Source organism: Mandrillus leucophaeus, unplaced genomic scaffold (assembly GCF_000951045.1).
Source record: "Mandrillus leucophaeus isolate KB7577 unplaced genomic scaffold, Mleu.le_1.0 Scaffold334, whole genome shotgun sequence".
NCBI classification, from domain to species: domain Eukaryota; kingdom Metazoa; phylum Chordata; class Mammalia; order Primates; family Cercopithecidae; genus Mandrillus; species Mandrillus leucophaeus.
Genome location: NW_012103521.1, coordinates 3,159,581 through 3,179,717, shown reverse-complemented (window position 1 = coordinate 3,179,717; position 20,137 = coordinate 3,159,581). Strand labels below are relative to the sequence as shown.

Sequence of the window (20,137 nt, the reverse complement as noted above, 5' to 3'; positions counted from 1 at the left end):
CCGAGACTCAGTAAGTGTGATGACATGAGCTGGTGCTTGCCCTGGGCACCCTCAGTTCTGTTGTTAGATCATCTGGTTGGGGACTTCTGGCCCAGAGAATCTTTGCCCTCTTAGGCAGTGCGCCTTCTAGTGATTGCCTTGGCATAGTGGACATGGACGAGGGGGCGGCTTGTTTCTCATTGGACAATCTTTTTTTAAAGTGTCTTTGTAAACCACACTGATAACAAGCCGTACCGGGTGATTGACCTGCTCCATTTTCTGTCCTCCCTGAACCACCAAGGTTTGTTTGTCTGAGGGCCGTGACTAAGTCTATGGCCTTTCTCTGATCTCACTTTTCCTTTTCAGCCTATTCCTCTTGGTGCCTATTATAGAACACCGAGATTGCCAGGTTTAATAATGTCTCTAGATTTTGTTCAAGGCCCAGGGCTCACTTTTGGAGCTTTCTCCTGATATCTGTGGCTGATTGGGTAATAAACTTATCTTTTAAGATCAATTGACCCTCGAGTGAGTCAGGTGACAGGGGTATATATTTTCTTAAGGCCTCCTGTAGCCACTCGAGGAAGGCAGAAGGATTTTCTTCCTTTCCCTGAGTTATGGTGGACAATGTTGAATAATTCATGAGCTGTTTCCTAATTCTCCTTAGTCCTTCTAGAACACAGGTCAGCAGATGTTTTCGACTCCATTTCCCATGATCTGAGTCTAGATTCCAGTGGAGATCCATACTGGCGACAGCTTGCTGACCAGTAGGAAATTTGTCCCTTTCTTCTGCTGTCATTCTATCATTTGCTTGACTAAAATACCAGGTATTTCCAAACTCTCACGCTGCAGCTAAAGCTGCATTCTTTTCATTAAAGGCCAGGGTTTGATCTAACAATAGCATGACTCTCTCCAAGTGAGATCGAAGGTTTGCCTTAGACCATGTAGGACATCTATATACCTATCAGGATAATCTGAAAGCTTCCCCAGGTCTGCCTTGATCTGCTTTAAATCAGAGAGGGAGAAGGCGACATGTACCTGGGTTGGGCCAAATTCTCTTCCCCGTACAGCTTGAAGGTGTCATAACCGATAGCCCGGGAGGTTTTTGTGGTCCTTTGGAGAGTTCTTTGCTGTTTCCTTCTGGGCGGGGGAGGTTAAAGGAGGCTTGTCATTAATAGGAAGGGGAGCTATAGGGAGGCTAGGATATAGGGGTAAGCTGAGAGGTTCTCCTGTGGGATGTAAATTGCAAGCTTTGCATAGTTGTGTATTCTCCTTCAATGAAAAGAGAGATTGGACCTAAGGTATTTCACTCCATTTGCCTTCCCTTTTACAGAAAAGGTCAAGCTGCAGGATAGTATTGTAATTTATACTTCCCTAAAGTGGCCATTTTTCCCAGAGAGAGAATATTGGGGCCAGGCCATAGTGCAGAAAAAAAAAATGAGACACTTCTTTTTCAGGGTTTTGTGGGTCAAATTGGTCCAGACGGCTTAGGATGCATTTCAAAGGTGAGCCTGTTGGTGCCTGAGTGTTTCCCATTTGAAAGACAAAACCGCTCGCAATTTTGGTTTGTTTGTTTCTCCCCCACCCAAGAACCCAAAACGGTCCCTGGACCCTGCTGATCGGAATAGTTGCACTCACTGATGCAGCAGAAATATCTCTTGCCCAAGAACCTGCAACAGTCCCTGGACACTGCTGATGGGAATAGTTGCGCTCACCGATGCAGCAGCAGAAACACTAGTTTCCCTCCTAGACCACAAGGAGGACCGAGGAAGGTCAGATTTAGTGGCCCTTACCAACGCATTCTCGAAAACCTGCACCCTTGCTTGTCCTCCTGGAACACAAAGAGTACTGAGAAAAATCGGATTTAGTGGCCCTTACTGATGCATTCTCAAAAACCTGTTAGAGTTCTAAGCATTCTCCTGTTAGTATTGGGACCTTACCACTGTCCTATAAAGATGTTATGCCCCAAAAACAAAGTGGAGGGCCATAACCTGAGGGAGGGAAGGGATCTCCAGGGTTGGAAGAGTCACACCTTTTGTCCTCACTTGAATAGGAAGGATATCATTTTTGAAGCTCCCCATATCCTAGCTTCAGGAATGGCTTTTGTTAGGCCTGTTTGTCTGAGGAAGGATCCTAAAATTCCAGATAGTCCCTGCTACAAAGGGGCTTTGGGCAAAAATTATGTCTTTCTGAATGGTGAGCCCAGATGCCCAAAGAAGGAAATAGAGTCCTGGAGTTTATACTAGAAATCATTCTTATAGGAGAAACTAGAAGAGCACCAGGGAGTGGTTTTTAGAAGCGGGACTATCCTTGGAGAAGAGAGGCGAGAGGATGTTTGTCTGACAGGCGTTAGGACCCAGAAGGCAAGAGTCAAGATAGATAGGATAGATGAATGAGTCTCGCTTGGGCAACATAACATTGAGAGTTCTGCTCGTGGCCGCAGGGGCAACCAGTTGTCGGGATCCCGGAGCTGAATGACTTTCCTCTTTGTCGATCCTCGGCTCAACCCAGAAGTACAGGAAAAGCGGAAGCTGGTTCCAGGCAAACTGGGACTCCCAACTCTGAAGAGTTGGGGGTTGTTAGAGATTCCTTTACCAGAAAGCCTGACCACCATGTCTTTAGTCCAGCAGCCACTCACACTAGTCTCTTTTAACTGGCCGACAGGTGCCCAGTATTTAGCCCCCAAATTCTAAGGAAAAACAGGACAGAATAGCAAGCAAAAGGGGTCCAATGGTACTCACCAGTTGGTGATAGTCCCTTTGTGCCAAAATGTGTACGGAATTGTTTGTTCCTCCCGGTGGGTTCTTGGTCTCGCTAACTTCAAGAATGAAGCCGCGGACCTTTGTGGTGAGTGTTACAGATGGTGTGTCCAGAGTTTGTTCCTTCAGATGTGTCCAGAGTTTATTCCTTCTGGTGGGTTCATGGTCTTGCTGACTTCAAGAATGAAGCTGTGGACCTTCGTGGAGAGTGTTACAGCTCTTGAAGGTGGTGCGGACCCAAAGAGTGAGCAGCATCAAGATTTACCGTGAAGAGTGAAAGAACAAAGCTTCCACAGTGTGGAAGGGGACCCAAGCGAGTTGCCACTGCTGGCTGGAGTGGCCAGCTTTTATTCATTATTTGGCCCCACCCATGTCCTGCTGATTGGTCCATTTTACAGAGCACTGATTGGTCCATTTTACAGAGTGCTGATTGGTGCGTTTACAATCCTTTAGCTAGACACAGAGTGCTGATTGGTGTGTTTTTACAGAGTGCTGATTGGTGCATTTATAATCCTCTAGCTAGACAGAAAAGTTCTCCAAGTCCCCGCCTGACCCAGAAGCCCAGCTGACTTCACCTCTCAGTTTGCTGAATTTAATATGGTTACACTGAGAGTAGGTGGCCATTCCAAGTGTATAGAACAGTGTAAGCAAAAGATTGAAGCTAGAAAATTATAAAACATGTTTCAGAACAGTTATAGAACATGGAGCAAAGTATTAATATATTTTTAAGTAGCTAAAAATAAGGTCAGAGAAAAATATTGCAGATAAGTTTTAGAGGCTAGGCTGTTAAACTGTTTGAAATCATCCTTCCATGGGGACAATGATAGTCTAGAGATGAAGGATGTGTGCTGAGACAAAGTGATGGCAGTAGAATAGAAAGAAAGCAATAGTTTTGAAAGATGCTGTACAGAGAAAGTTGGTAGTTCTTGGTGACTGATTTATATAAAGTTTAGAGAAAAGGAAGAATCAAAGCTAAATTCGTGAGGGTGGAGCCCTCATGAATGAGATTAGTGCCCATATAAAAGAGGTACAAGGAAGCTGACCACCCCTGCTGCATGTGAAGATGTAGCAAGGGGCACCATCTTGGAAGCAGAGAGCAACCCTCACTATACACCAACTATGCTGGCAATTGGTTTGATCTTGGACTTCCTAGCCTCTAGAACTGGGAGGAAAAAAAATATGTTCTTTATAAATTACCCAGTCTCAAGTATTTTGTTATAGCAGAAAAGGGTTGAAACAGTTGTATTTGAGGTCTTCCATGTAGAGATATTTAAGAAGTCCCATTCAGTGCCTCCCAATCCCTCACCTACTTCCTTCAGTTTTTAGAAATGATTGAGATATTTCAAGTGTAAACTATCACTACTCTGGGCAGTAGGCTGAATTAGTGAGGTCCAGAAGTGATTGAAATGAATTTAAACCTACTGATGTTTGAGAAGAAGGAATAGGCAACCTTTGAGCATCTGTTTTATGACCTTTATAAAGAGGATTATCAGTATTCGTCAATACTGTGGTCATTAATGGAATTAAGAATAGATCAGTGTAATTTATCCCTTACGACCTCAGAATGCCTTGTTACCCTTATATCCCAATTTAGGTTTGCAAAAATTACTTAGCATTTTATCAGTATAACATTGTAGTGTGACCAATACAACAGGTATAATCTCTGCCTTCAAAAATGTACATCTCAATAAGGAAGATAACAGATATCAATAATTGTAGTATAAAACAAAATGGAAGATGAATGGATTATACCTTTCTAAGTAGAATTTTATTCAGTTTCTTCCCATTTAATGTGGTCTGAGAATTATACTTTTTCTAGATTAAGTAATATTTGAAAGTTCATGCTCTGAGCATTGCCCAAGAAATATTTTTCAATCTTTATATTTTTTAAATTATTGAATTTCCAACAACGTGATAGTACGTTTATCGAAAACTAGTCGATTTCATTGTCCAGATAAGTTTTTCAACCCATAAACTACAAGTTTTTAAACTCATACATTCATCCCTCTTTTTCAACATTTTTTTATCTTCTAAATTAAAAACATGTACATCTCTCAATCATTGTATTGCTTTCCTGAGTTAGTTTTGATACTTCTCTGCAAGAAATTCTAGTCCCCCTGCTTCTGCAAGTCAAGCTGTTCTTCATTTGTAATTTTATTCTTCTCCATGTGTTTCTTAAAAATTTCAATGCCATTTTATTGGGAACTGAAGTAATCTTCTCTGACAATTATTTTTAATTTAAATCATAACAATATTTTTATAATTTATTCAAAGTTTCACCACAAATGGCTCTATCTTTGACAACAGTTATTTCTCAAAATTTATCTTCGTTTACTATCTTTGTATCTATTGACTATAAAAACATTATCAAACACAGTGACCCTATCCTTTTGTCTGGAACACTTTCATTTATAAACTTTTAATACTGCTTAATACTTTATCATATTTCCTGCAAAAGACAAATGTGGAAGCATAATTTTATTGTTAAATTATCTTTAAATAATTACTTTTTGGAGGGGGAGAGTCATTTTTAATCTTCTTTGCAAACTTTAATATAAGAGTCATTTTTAATCTTCTTTGCAAACTTTAATATTATAATTTATTGGCCGAGTGCTGTGGCCCACGCCTGTAATCCCAGCACTTTGGGAGGCCGAGGTGGGCAGATCATGAGATCAGGAGTTTGAGATCAGCCTGCCCAGTGTGGCGAAACCCTGTCTCTACTAAAAATACAAAAATTAGCCGGGCGTGGTGACCGACACCTGTAATCCCAGCTACTTGAGAGGCTGAGGTAGGAGAATCTCTTGAACCTGGGAGGAGGAGGTTGCACTGAGTCGAGATCATGCCATTGCACTGCAGCCTGGGCCACAAGAGCAAGACTCTTTCTCAAAAAAAAAAAAAAAAGAAAGAAAGAAAGAAAGAGAAAATATTGTAATTTATTTCTACTTTTATTTGTTTTCAGTCTTTTTTTCTGTTCATCTAGTATATGAATTTACAAAAAATTTAGTCAAAAACGTAAATATCTCATGTGGCTGATTCTTCTCTGGATCAAGTGGTTGCATGCATCACCTAGCATATCTCCAGGATTATGCAAAAAGACAATAAACTTGCCTTTATTATAGATTTAAACCTGGATCATGCAAATTTGTTATAGCCATTTACTGTTATTAACATATTTTGTCAAATGGAATACGCTGACCTGTATGTTTGGCATCTTAAATTATTTCTAGTTTTTTGTTAGCTGGGTGTTATCTAAAACACTCAGCTTAGTAATTAAAATTGTGAAGAATGAAAGAGGGTCTGTTTAAGAATGAAAATACTGGAGAGTAATGTTTAGTTTTTTTAAAGTTAGACTAATTTTAGAAATACGAAATTTATTCTACCAGTGAAAAAAGAATAATCCCTGATTGTTTAAGAAGTGAAAAACTACTTAGTTTTTCTGCTTTGAATATTTAAAATAATCTCTAGAATCAAGAGGAAAAACAGTTAATTGATTGTTTATCGTAATTTAACATTGTGTAACATGAAAGGTAAGGAAACTGTGAAAGATAGCAATGTTAGTATCTTAGGTCACAAATCCCATTTAATAGCTAATTTAAATGAATGCTATAGAACCTCTGCCTCAAAAAAGGCTTAAGTGTGCACAAATACTCGCAAAACTTTACATACAGTTTTAGGTGAATCATAGCCCTCGTAAACTCTTAGACATCAGGATAAGAACTGCTGGTTGAAAACATTATTCGTATTACAAATTGTTTGAATTCATCTTGATTTAGATCAACACTTGTGCTGCCTCTTTATTTTTTTTCTTGTAACTTCTGATTTCTTGTTAAGAAATATTCCATTTTCAAACATTTATTTAACTAATTTTTATCAAGTGCCGAAAACTGTTCTTTCTCCTGAGTAAACACTGCATTTCAGGTTCAACCACAGAGTATCAGACCAGTGTCTCTAGGCTGATACCAATGACAGTCACTGAAGCTTAATTCTTCCCTTTTACATAATGATTGCAATCAAATGGGGAATTTAAATTTAACATTTAGGTTGGGTACTTTACTTGTTTATTTTCTGTACAGCAATTACCTTGAATAATGGCCTGTAAAGAATAAAATTCACCTAACTTTTATGAACTATACACATCATTACAAAAACTAAGGAAGTAGTAAAGAACAAGATGGTGGAGATAGGGTAGGAGCTAGATAGAAAAAAAGTATGTATTTACTGCAAAGACCTTTTGCTTATTCCTTTTACTTGGCAAATGATTATAATTTAGTTCAGTTGAGAGAGTAGAATAAACACATCTATTTTGCATTAATGTTGAAATGGAACTTAGAATAAGAATAGAAGATGAAACTGAACTCAAATTAATGAAATGCACAATGGGAAAGAAAATACATTATTAAGAGAGGGGTATGACTTAATTCTACTCCCTCAAAATCCCTTATTAGTAATTCAGTTATGTTTAAATTTACAGTTTTCCTGAGACAAAGAGTCCTTCATGTGCCTTGTCTCAATAATAAACAAACTGGCCAGGTGCAGTAGCTCACACTTATAATTCCAGAATTTGGGAAGGCTGAGGTGGGAGGATTGCTTGAGCCCAGGAGTTTGAGACCAGCCTAAGTAACATAGTGAGACCCTGTCTCTAGAAAAAATAAATTTAAAAAATTAGCTGGGCACAGTGGTGCATGCCCTTATCCAGCTACTTGGGAGGCTGAGGTGAGAGGATCGTTTGAGCCCCAGAGATCAAGGCTGCAGTGAGCTATTATCACACTGCTACACTCTAGCCTGGGCGACAGAGTGAGACCTTTTCTCAAAAGATAAAAACAAAAACAATAATAAACAAATTTACAAGTCTTTATTATTTTTGGAAGCCCAAAAGTCTAGGCCCAGATCAAGATATAAAGAGAGGTATTGGTCTTCTCTGTAAATGGACAGTGGCAGTGGCAGTGACTAAGGTAGTGATATTTTCAGGTGCTGTGGGGCAGTGGAGCCTACAGTGGTGTTCAGAAATGACAACCTCAGTAAAAAATGATGTATCTTTGGTCAGAAAAAGAGAAGAACGGAGGTTGATATTAATTCAGAGCATTTACTGCACTGAAATAAATACATTTTTTAATATACTTTGCATCGCTTTTTAGCATTTTACAATTTGGAATTTATTTTGTATTTTGCTAACAATTATATTTGATTTATCAAATTTGAATTATTATTCAGAAAATATACATATTTAATTTATTCTTAAATGCTTCTCATTTTAAATGAAGTTTAACATTTATTGGATTTCTGGGAATTTAGTATCTCTTGTTTTTTGTTATTTTTTGAAACAGTTTGAGATTATGGGAAATTAAAACATTCTGGTGAAGCAAACTTGAAACTTTATTCCAGGTATTTAAGGCATTGCTGAGATTGTATCTACCATATTTCACATCAAATTTAGTAAGAAGTATCATTAATACTAAAACTCTCTCCTGCACTTGAAAGTTGATCCTAGGACATGATGCCCAGTGCTAACCAGTGGGTTAGCAGACAATGAGTAATTCTTGCTTTTATCCTACCTAGAGTGTAGTACTCAGCGTCAACTATTGGACCTCCATGTTGGTTCTCAAGGTGCAGTTCATCCATCCTTAGTCATGCCTTCATTCTACAGATGGAGATCTTGCACTCAGGTTTCAGAGCCCAAATCTCCTTTCTCCCAGCAGGTCCCACATTTAAAAGCTAAGTGTGCATATTAATCTTTCTCTCAATTTCTTCTCTAGTAGCCTATAAGATGTTATGGCCTTAAATATTTGAGGTTTTAAAAATTCTGTATTCCAATAAATTTGGAAAATTGATCCAAGTGTTGAGACACTTATTAACTTAATTTGGACTTAATGGTTTGAGGGTTGCCTATTTATGGTCTAGGCTGTGTGTTAGGAATATATATTAAAATATAGTTAATTATTCTCCTCTACATTTCCATGGTGTTGTCATCATTATTTCCCACTTATGAGTGAGAACGTTTGGTATTTGGTTTTCTGTTTCTGAGTTAATTCACTTAGGATAATGGCCTCCAGCTGCATCCATGTTGCTACAAAGGACATGATCTTATTCTTTTTTATAATTGCATAGTATTCCATGGTGTATGTAATCTGTACAATAAACCCCCATGACACAAGTTTACGTATGTAACAAACCTGCACATGTATCCCGACCTTAAAAGTTTATTTTTTTATATATATATAGTTAAGTACATAATTGTATATGTGTATATGAATGTACATGTATATACGTGTATATATGTATTTGTTTATGTGTGTGAATTACATAAAACAATCCTTTAAAATAGATTTTATTCCTCATTTTATAGTTGAAGAAATTGAGTCTTAGAGCAGGTAAATAAATTGCTCGTGGCCACAGGAATAGACATTCTGAGAACCAGAATTCAAACCCTAGTTCTTCCTCATTCATTCACTGAATACCTTCTATGTGCTGTACAGTATTCTAGGTTCTGAGGATACAGCAGTGCATAAAAATTCTTGTCCTCTTGGATCTTGCGTACTATACCAGGTGGTGATAAGTACTTTAAAAAAATTAAGAAAGGATTAGAGGATAATGAGAGTTCAGTGGGATTGCAATTTTAAACAAGACTGTCAGAGAAGTTTTCACCAAAATGGTAGCATTTGAACAAACACCTGAAAGAAGTAAGAGTGAGCCATGAAAATTCATGAGGGAAGGTGGTCTCAGACAGAGGTAAAAACAAGTGCAAAGGCTTGAGTAAGCTCATTCCATGTGACATCCAGTAGAATTCTAACTGGGAGTTGCTGAAGCTCCTTCAATCCATATGAACATTTGTTGTCTGCATATACTATAAATAGTAAAACACTAAGTTTCATAGACAATCATAAATTGTAACAAAGTAGCTTTATTCAAGTTTAGTTTTTACCTGATACGTAGTAGGTAACCCTGAATTATTTTTTATTTAGCAAATCAATTTCTAAATTTCTGTTTCTTTGCATAGTTTTGTTTTCCCTCCAATTAAATTATGAAAAGAGTCTGTTAGAGTTAAAATACTGTGGTTACATTTTTCTATTTTTACATTTAATTTCATTTTTATAAGTAATGTAGTTAAGTGTGAAACTGCTTTAGGAATGGTTAAATGCACTTTATACATTCAATGTGATGTTAATATTGGTACAATAAGGACATGCATGTCAATTTCTTGTTAATTTTTTTCCTTCTAAGAGCATGGTTTGCATGTTTATATAACATTTTTTCACTGCATATGCAACTATAAAGTGAGCTGAAATAGCTTAGGCAAAATGTTTTCTAGCACATAATTGGATGATATAAATTTATTTCTTTTGAAAGCAATAGTATATATTCTGTTTTCTTCCCTTGGTAGATTATAGGATTATGAACAGACTTAAAACATTCGTAAAACTTAACTCATCCCATATTTAATTTTCAAAGTTCAGTAAGACAGACTTTAGCTTTTGGTTAAGCTGTATTAAACAATTATCAAAGATATAAGTCAAAAGTCAACTGCTGTGGAAGGCAAAGCCTTAAAATGTTTAAATTTGCATTGAATAAAAGTAGATTTCCATTCTAGAAAACATGTTCAATTCAACTCAACCTATTGAGCATTGTCTATCGGAGTTTTATTGATAAGGGAGAAAAATTAACTATAAAGCTATTGAGGTAGTATTGGAGAGCATTAACAAGGTTTGAAATATAGTAGTGATGGGGGAGGGGGTTTTCAAATGAAGGACATTTTTACATCAGAGTTGATGGGTGGCTTAGCATGTGAATTGAGGACACAAGAAGCATTTCAGATAATGTAAAGGCTTTTTAGCTTTGCCACTGGGTGAGTGATAAGGCTATTAAACAAGTTAGAAAATAGAAGAAGGGAAAGGTTTTGGGAGCATAAAAGTGTTCAGCTGAGTTTTGAACCTTTCGAATTGAAGACATCTGTAGGACATTTATGCAGGAATGAATACAAAATACTTGTATATCACTGTGAAGATTATGAGTAAGAGGACACTGTTGATTTCTTCTTGAAATTCTGGGCTATAAGACAGATCTAAGCTGTGTGATAATGATAGTGACCTTTCCCCAATCCCATAACAGAAAATCTCAAATTTAGTACATAATTTCATTTTGCTTTATGTCACATACTAAATGTTTTAAATCACCTTTTTCTCACCCTGAGATTATAAACATTCACTGGTGCTATTGAAGTCCTTGTAGTAGCCTCAGTGATTGCTATTACCATAGAGCCTTAGGAGAATTTATTTTCCTTGTATAGTTGATGATGCTACAATAGTAAGTGTACTGAGGGAATGCTGTCATTCATCCATTCATTCATACCGTGTGTAAAGTATTGTTGCTCTGCAACTGGGCATAAAGCATAGGGTTACTTTGTTTCTGCAAATAGATATCATAATAAGATTTTACAAAAATACTTCTTTTTCAGAGACTTATTATTTTATATGTAAAAATAACTTTTTAATTTCTTAAAACGTTTTATTTTTTTGAGGCAGGGTCTTGCTCTGTTGCCCAGGCTGGAGTGCAATGGCATGATGAGGGTTCACTGCAACTTCAACTTTGCAGGCTCAAGCAATCCTCCAAACTCAACTCCTCAAGTAGCTGGGACTACATGTGTGTGCCACTCTATCCAGCTAATTTTTTAAAATTTTAGTAGAGATGAGGTCTTGCTGTGTTGCCCAGGCTCTTCTCAAACTCCTGAGCTCAGGCAATCCTCGTGTCTCAGCCTTCCAAAGTGCTGGGATTACAGGCATGAGCCACTATGGCCAGCTAATTTCTTGCAACCTTAAAATTACTTTTGGTGGAGAGGGAGGTGTAGAGGGGAGTGAAGAAAGTTATATAATTAATAAAATATAATATCTTAGGATGTCACTGTATATTGATGTCTGCCAGAGGGAATGCTTGCCAGACTTGATTCTGAGAGTCAGGTCTCCCTAATGCTTTTCTTTCTTTTTGAGACGGAGTCTTGTACTGTCACCCAGACTGGAGTGCAGTGGCACGATCTCAGCTCACTGCAACCTCTGCTTCCCGGGTTCAAGCAATTCTCCTGCTTCAGCCTCCCAAGTAGCTGGGACAATGCTTTTCTTTACTGCTGTCCTGCTTGATTTCCTTTGTTTGTCCACTGTACTTACAAATGTGGCATGCTAACGGAATGTGGGAATTAAGACCAAGGTCTTAATTCATACTGCCTTGGATTCATCCACCAAGTTTGTGTCTGTACAAACTTGGATACATTACAGCATTCCTGCGTCTCAATTGTTTCCTCTGTTAATGAGGATAAGAGCATTATATAACTCACTTATAAAACTGTCACATGAAAGGTAACGTGCTTAGCACAGTGCCTGGCATATAGTATACATGCAGTAAATGTTAAAATAATAGTGATGAATTATTGTAAGACCTAACAGTACTCTGTTTTCCTTAAAGTGCTGTATAACATTCAAGTAGGACAACAGACATTTATTTGTATTGACTAATTATAAATATTATACATTCAGTGATTGTTTTACTTTATTTTTATTTTTAACATTTTATACATTTTTCTGCCTTGAGATTTTTATAATCCAAGATGTATATATATGACTCTTCTATCTTTGTCCTTGTACATTGGTCCCTTTTATACAAACAAACAATTGAAAAAAATAAACTGAGATATAATCTGGTCTCATATTCGTAGAAAATAATCTCCCCTGTCTCTTTCCTTCCCTTCTTCTCTCATGACCAATTAGACTATCTTTTAAGAACACATCTTATAACCTATCTTATCAGAAACCTCTGTGGAATAGTGATATAGGGTACATAAAAAGTAAGAGTAAGTAAAGGTGATAAGTAAAGCATATATAAAGCAGAACAGGGACTTCCAGTAGAGGGCGATGTAGGCCAAACAATCAAGCCACATAATATGCAGGTGCGATAGGCAGCAAATTTAAAGTTTTCCCTGCATAAAAAATCTAAGTAGTAATTAATTTGCTAAATATAAGTTAAGTAACACTGGAATTTCTGTTTTGCTAGTTGCCAAATCCAAAGCGATTATACAAGTACCTAGGGAAGAACTGTGAGGACTATATGTTATGTATTGCCATTGTCCCATAACTTTCTCACATAACTGTTTCAGAGATGGAGTCAAGACTAGATCATAAACACCTCTCTCTCTCTCTCTCTCTCTCTCTCTGTCTCTCTCCCTCTCTCTGAATCTTTAAAAACAGCAAGTAATGGAAGTTACAGGCTGGATAACTGGAAAACAAAGAAAGTACAGCAGCTATATTTCCATAATTCAAAAATATTTTTTCATGAAGTTCTAGACTATCTGAGTAAACTAGGGTTAGCCCTAAATACCATAAACTGTTGGAATGAATTAGAACACTATCCTTTTTTTAAAAGAAAAAATATTGTTTTAAAGATAATATTGTAACTCAGGTCTTTAAATTTCTGAAATTGCTGAGACCTGCACTTAAAGAAAATTAACAGCATTTAATTCATGTTTGATTGGATTTTTTTCAAGTTTTTTTCGGTAGGATAGTTAAGTTGATTTTAACGTTTACATTTCCAACAGAAACATCACAATTCTTTCTTTTGGCAACATTGTCCAATAGCTAACTATTATAATGGTCCCTCTGCACTTGGAGATTTAATACTCTTATTCTATCACACTCTACGAAATTGCTGCCCTGGAACCTGGGGATGTTGAGACTCCCCTTAAAACTGAGAATTTCACTTAATAGTTGACTGAGTTTTCCACTTTGTATCATGGCTAAATATTTTGATGTGGATTTTATTACTTTTGGCTGAGTTAGTAAATTCAGTTTATAAAATATCCACAGAAATTTACATCATACACAATATATATCTTGAGTTAATTTCCTCTAGTAATTTTAATTTATGTTTAGTTGATTCAGAAATGGAAGGTATATATCTCTGCTGATTTTATTCATATTAATGAATTTGGTAAACATTACCACCACCAGCTTAACAGATATTAGCTTAATATGTAGTTTTTATTTAGAATTCTACAAACCCTCATCACTTATCTTACTTATCTTGCTTTAAGTTTTGTCAGGTAACATCACTATTTTTTGTGTTTAAGAATATTTTTACAATTTAATAAGTAACTACAGAAGATTAGCTATGCTAGAGAAGATTTCATAGCCTATAGTGTGGATATTTTTTGTAGAACTGAACTTCTTCCCTAGATTGCCGTATGGTTTCATGAGGTGAACATTTTGCATACTTCATATAAGCCTTTAAGATGTGTGTTTTTTTGAATTATTCAAAATTAGTTTTCAATGAATGTGCCTGATTGGACTTTCCCGTCTAATGAGTTCCTTTGAACCACTACAGACACATTGGAAGGCTGTCTTTTAGCTCTTAAATAAATTAACTTGCCTTAAAAATAGCCATAGAACAATGAGATTGAGCTAATCTGTCAGTGTGCCTGTGTGCATCCATCATAATAAGCAGAGCTGTGCTGCAGTAATAAGCTTAAAACTCACTTACTGAAAGCAATGAAGTTTAATTTTTATATATGCTCTGTGTTCATTGTAGTTTGATAGTAATGCTGTCCTTGCTGTAGTCACTTAAGGATTCAGGCTGAGGAATGTTTCGTTTTGACACATGCTTCGATTACAGAGCTGAGACAAAAAAGAGTACTGAATCTTCTGACACCCTTAAAACTTCTGCCTGAAAATGGTTTGGTTCACCTTGGCAAGATAACAGCCACACCTGAGTTCAACAAGGTTCATGAGCCTCCTACAGAGAAGGGCACTAGATATTTGCAAACAGCACAACAGTTTGTCATTCTAGTCTAAATTAGTGAGTATTTGGAAACTGCTGACACTTACACACTAAGCTTATAGAATGTGTGGTTTAAAACTGGCCATGGGCAGAAAATGAGTTATTTTCACCAGGTTATAACCTGATTCGTTTTGGAACTCATATTGACAGTGCATTGAGCACATGCACCCCACCCCCCTGCCACAAGTCTGCATCACCCAAATGATGCAGGAACTGTTTGGCAGGGACATTTATATACCACTAGGGATATTACCATTGTTCCTCATGCAGTGTGGACAGGGAGTAACAGTGTTGCCCGGGCTGACTACCTTTAAATGCACAGTTATAGGCCAGCCAGGACAGTTTGTAAATTTAATACACTACTATTCAGATTTTATCCTTCCTTCCTTCCTTCCTTCCTTCCTTCCTTCCTTCCTTCCTTCCTTCCTTCCTTCCTCCCTCCCTCCCTCCCTCCCTCCCTCCCTTCCTCCCTTCTCTCTCTCTCTCTCTGCCTCTGTCTCTTTCTTTCCATAAAAAAAGGCCTGATTGTAATTTGGAGTTTAAATTTTTAATTGCATAAAATGTTAAGAGAAAACTGGGTGTTCCTTATAGCTAATCATTTAAATAGTAAATATAAATGGAGCCATTAGATATATTGCCAAAATTCACAACAAAATGTAAATATTGGAATTTGTTATTAAAATTAAGTGTTCATTTGTTTATTAGTATCACACAAATTAACCATTAATTATTGCTGAAGACTTTTTCTATCTTCACTTTTTTAGGTGTGACTGATTTTCCCAAAATATTTTGTGAAACTTCTCAGAAGTTGGTGAGTGTGGAAGCCTTTGCTCTGGCTGCGAAATACTATTCCATACAAAACTTGGGAATATGTACTCCTTTTGAACAGTTGCTTGTAGCCCTTCGAGGAAATCAAAACCAGAGAATTGGTATGTCTATTTATGTGTGTGTATATGTGCTTTTTAGGTACTTAGAAGCAATATTTTGTTCATATATGTGTATCTTTCCAAAATATTATTAATTTATTATTAGACCTTAACATATAAGCCCTGACAAATTAGCTTTTGTTTAGAAGAGTAGGTTTTCCCTTGTACTGTATTAAACAGAGCAACTTATAGATCTCCACAATTTTTTTCTACATTAATTCTTGTAACCTTTACTTCAGATAGTTCCTGCCCCTCAAACACAGATCACAGTGAGCTACTACAGTTTCTAAAATCTACATCATTTTTGTTGCCACAGGCTAATGTTCTCTATGGGAAGAGGGTGGGAAGAGTGGAAGGGGACATTTGGGGATGTGGGGAGAAGCGTGAGTGTCAGAAAGTGGGGATGGTACAAATTAAAAAAAATATGGTAATGTAGTAGATTAAAACTTAGCTTTATCAATAATTATATTCAATGTAATTGATTCTACATGCCAACTAAAAGGCAGAGATCAGAAGGCTGTGGTTAAAAAAAATTCTCAGATTCTTTTATCTTACATACACCTCTTTCATATCTCTTATTTGATCCTCATTGTTTCCCCACCTTTTTATTTTGAAAACCTCCAAACCTACAGAAAAGTTACAAGAATAGTACAATAGTCCCTGTATGCTTTTCACCTAGATTCACCATGTGTTCACATTTTGCCACATTTGTTGTAGTTCTCTTCTACACACACACACACTCACACGCACACTCCTTTTTCTGAATCTGTTGAACGTAAGTTGTAGATATTGTAGCACTTTACTCTCAAATGCTTCACTCTGTATCTCAAAATATCAAGGACATTTTCCTACACATCCCATAGTTTATTGGCACACTCAGGAGTTTAACGCTGATACAGTAATATTGTCTAATAAGCAGTCTCTATTCAAGTTTCTTTACTTTTTCCAAGAATATCTTTTAGAGCCATTTTTTTTTCTTCATACAGGAATTAGTCTAGGCTCATATCTGACATTTAGTTGTTACGTCTGTTTCGTCTCTTCAATCTTAAATTGTTTCTTACCTTGGCATTTGTTTTTCCTGACCCTGATACTTTTGATATCTATAGGCAAGTTATTTTATTGTTTCCCCATGATTAGATTCAGGTTATACATTTTTGATAGGAGTACTACTTAGGTGATTCCTTTTTTTTTTGAGACGGAGTCTGGCTCTGTCGCCCAGGCTGGAGTGCAGTGGCCGGATCTCGGCTCACTGCAAGCTCCGCCTCCCGGGTTCACGCCATTCTCCTGCCTCAGCCTCCCGAGTAGCTGGGACTACAGGCACCTGCCACCTCGCCCGGCTAGTTTTTTGTATTTTTTAGTAGAGACGGAGTTTCACCGTGTTCGCCAGGATGGTCTCGATCTCCTGACCTCGTGATCCGCCCGTCTCAGCCTCCCAAAGTGCTGGGATTACAGGCTTGAGCCACCGCGCCCGGCCTAGGTGATTCCTTTTGTACTTATCAAATTAGGAAGCACATATAATTTTGTCCCATTATTGGTAACACTAAGTTTACTCACTTGGTAAAGGTGGGTCTACTGGAGTTCTCCATTGTAAAAGGACTCTTTTATCTTTGAGTCCAATTCTTTTATTATTATTTTCATTTTTTAATCTCTCTCACCAATTTAAGCAAAATCATTTCATAATGTTCCCCCTGGAGAAAGAAAGGGGCTGTTTGGTGAATTATGGCTCTTGGTAGGAACCATTATAGCTGCAGATGGGTTCACCAGCAATATTACTATGGGGGCTCTAGTCGACTGATAATGAAAACTCTAAGGAGAACACCCTATCCCAGGTGCTGCTGACTGGCAATAAATGAGTGTACCTCTGCATCAAGGGTATCATCCTTGGCCCCTCCCCCAATTCATAAAGTTGAAGGGCCACAGGTTGGCATCAAAGTGAGTAAAGATATTGTAGGCAAGAACAAACAGCAAAACCACCATTCAAGGTCTCGATGGACTCTGTTGTGTCTGGTACAAGAAACAGTTGACTTAGCCATGTAGAGAGATGCATGCTGGTGATAGGTGAGAGTGGAGGGGCTATATTCCCCATCCTGGAGTAGTCAGCATATTTCTTTACTAGGTTAGTATCTACCAGCAGAATGACATTGTGGAATTCAGACCTCTCTGATAGAGATCGTGTCCTAAAGTGCCCTCAGAATGTTACCAAGAAGGTGCTACCTTCCATCTACAGTACCATGAGTAACCAGCACTTATACCTGGAAAGACCTCATTAAAACCCAGTATCCCAATGTGGTAATCCCAGGTTAAGCCTATACCAAGGCATTCCCAAATGTGAACACTGTCATACCATAATAACCGTTCCAACCCTACATTTCAGTTTCCCACCACCCAACTCCCACGTGACTGACAATGTTGACTACCTTGTCATATTCTCTTTGACCATTTTAATGTACTTTATAATGTGTAGCAGACAGTGTATATTCGTACAGTCCTATAGTTCTGAAGTGATGGGAATGTCCTGTGCTTTTACTGCTCAGTACAGTGGAAACTAGCCACATGTGGCTGTTGAGAACTTCACCTTTGGCTAGTGCAGCACAGAATCTTAATTTTTCAATTATATTTGATTTCAGTATAAATTGCAATAATCACATGTGGTTAGCAGCTACTATATTAGACAGCACAAGTAATGAAATGACTGTTTAAGTTTTTTTGCCCACTTTTCTATTGGGTGATTCTTTTCATATTGATTTGTAGGAGTTTGTTTTATTTTATTCTTAGATACAAATTCTCTGTAGATATATGTGTTGGAATTATCTTCTTTCATTTGGGGCTTGCCTTTTTACCTCATAATGTTGTCTTTTGATGAAAAATTTCTTTCGTAGTCCACTTTACCAGTCTTTTCCATTGTAGTTAATTGTTAAGGAATAGTTTTAATGTTCTATGGATTTTTGCATTTATTAATTTAAATTTTATTTATAGTGGCTAAGCTAGTAGAGATCTATTCAGAAACCACAGTAGAATCTCCATATTATTTTCCTACTTAATTTCAAAAAATATGAACATCAACTGATAATTCCTACTAAATGTTGATTCTTTAATAGCAATATTTTACTTTATTTTTATTAGGTGAAACTCAGAAGGCAGTTGAGTTTATGAATATGAAGAAATCTCATGAAGTTCAGGCAATGTCAGAGCTGATCAGCAGTATTGCTGACTACTATGGAATAAAACAGGTAAGAATATTTCTCTATGTTTTTAGGTGTTAAATTATTGCCACTTTTTGATATTATTCAAATTTCACATTTTTACTGTCAACTAGCCTTTAAAATGTTATTAAATAATAGCATCATTTAAACATCAGATCCTTTAAATATCAGATTCTTTAAGCATGCACTGTTATTTCCTAGTATATTGTAATTATAGAAAATTTATAGTAAAATCAAGACATGACTGTTAATGTTTTGCCACACATTTCATTCTTTTCAGAGTGGACAGAAGTTAAGGTTAATTCTCTTTGATAAACTGTCACTCCGGTCTGAGGCAGCATTATGAAGATGACATCCTGCAAAGTTGTTTGCTGCTAGATATTTTCAGGATATGGGTTACCAAGCTGTGGTCTGGGATACCTGCATCATTATATTGACACAAAGTAGTTATGTTTTTAAAACTTGGGTTATTTCATAGTGTTTAATTCACAGTGCATTTCTGTTTTGAAAAATCGTTATTATGGTATGTAGTGATGTTGGACAGTAGATGTTAAAATAAGATTAATGATTGTACACATTGACCTATAAAAATATTAAGGTATTTTTCTTATTCCTGGTTTATAAAAATAGTAAGTTTTTTCTGTTCTCTAGAGAAGGTCGGTGGTGGTGATGGAGATTTTCCTTCCTGTAATTTTTATTAGGTATTAAAACCTTTCCATGGATTCACCAAAACTTGAGAGTTTGAGGATGAGTATAAAACTATGAAAGTCTGGCTTAGGCGTGCAGAGCCACTTGTGGCAACATGAATCTCTAGGATGGGGTATAGGGTAAGAGCTAAGGTAATACTAGTTTTTAACTTTTTCTCCAGATTATCATACCTGAGCAATATCTATCAGTAGTAGTAACAGGCTCACCAATGATACTCAGCTGGAGTCGAAGAGGCAAGCCCTTCCCCATGGTGCCATATCAGAATCTTGGGGAGCGAGTACTGTTTCCAGATATCCTTCAGGTGGCAGCCAACATCTATTAAGAACAGTAATAAGGGGAATGATCTCTAGAGGAACAAATCCATAATTTAGTTAGAATTAAAAAGGGCATAACAAGCTGAGGCTTAAGGCATCAGTTAATAACAGCAAGTCCACTGGAGACGACAGAGCCCTAAAGACAGAAAATTCAGATAACTGGTAATCAGGTAAGCCAGATGGAGGTTCTGTACATGGATGATACAAATCCAGTTACAGAGTAGGAGAATGGAGTAAAGGTCCAGTCTTGAGGGGAAATATGGTCTGAATGAGGCAGAACAACAAGAACTGGACTCAGATTTTATATAGAATACAAGGCAAAGACCCAGTCGTTTAGTTCGGAAATACAAACCAGAAGCAGGAAAATATGGAAGTGGCCAAAAGATAATGTGTACTATATGAAAGGGATTTTAGTCAGGATTCCTATGGGGTTGACTTTA

At 37.0% G+C, this 20,137-nt stretch overlaps 1 protein-coding gene across 2 annotated transcripts in view; it reads left to right on the top strand.

Moving 5' to 3' along the window:
* Positions 1 to 20,137, top strand: part of METTL25 (methyltransferase like 25) — a 113,829-nt gene that overhangs the window by 10,432 nt on the left and 83,260 nt on the right. For both annotated transcript variants that reach the window (XM_011988662.1, XM_011988663.1), the window contains exons 2-3: positions 15,311 to 15,475; positions 18,596 to 18,702. In XM_011988662.1, the coding sequence (XP_011844052.1) occupies positions 15,311 to 15,475; positions 18,596 to 18,702 (272 nt within the window). The remainder of the gene's footprint in view (positions 1 to 15,310; positions 15,476 to 18,595; positions 18,703 to 20,137) is intronic.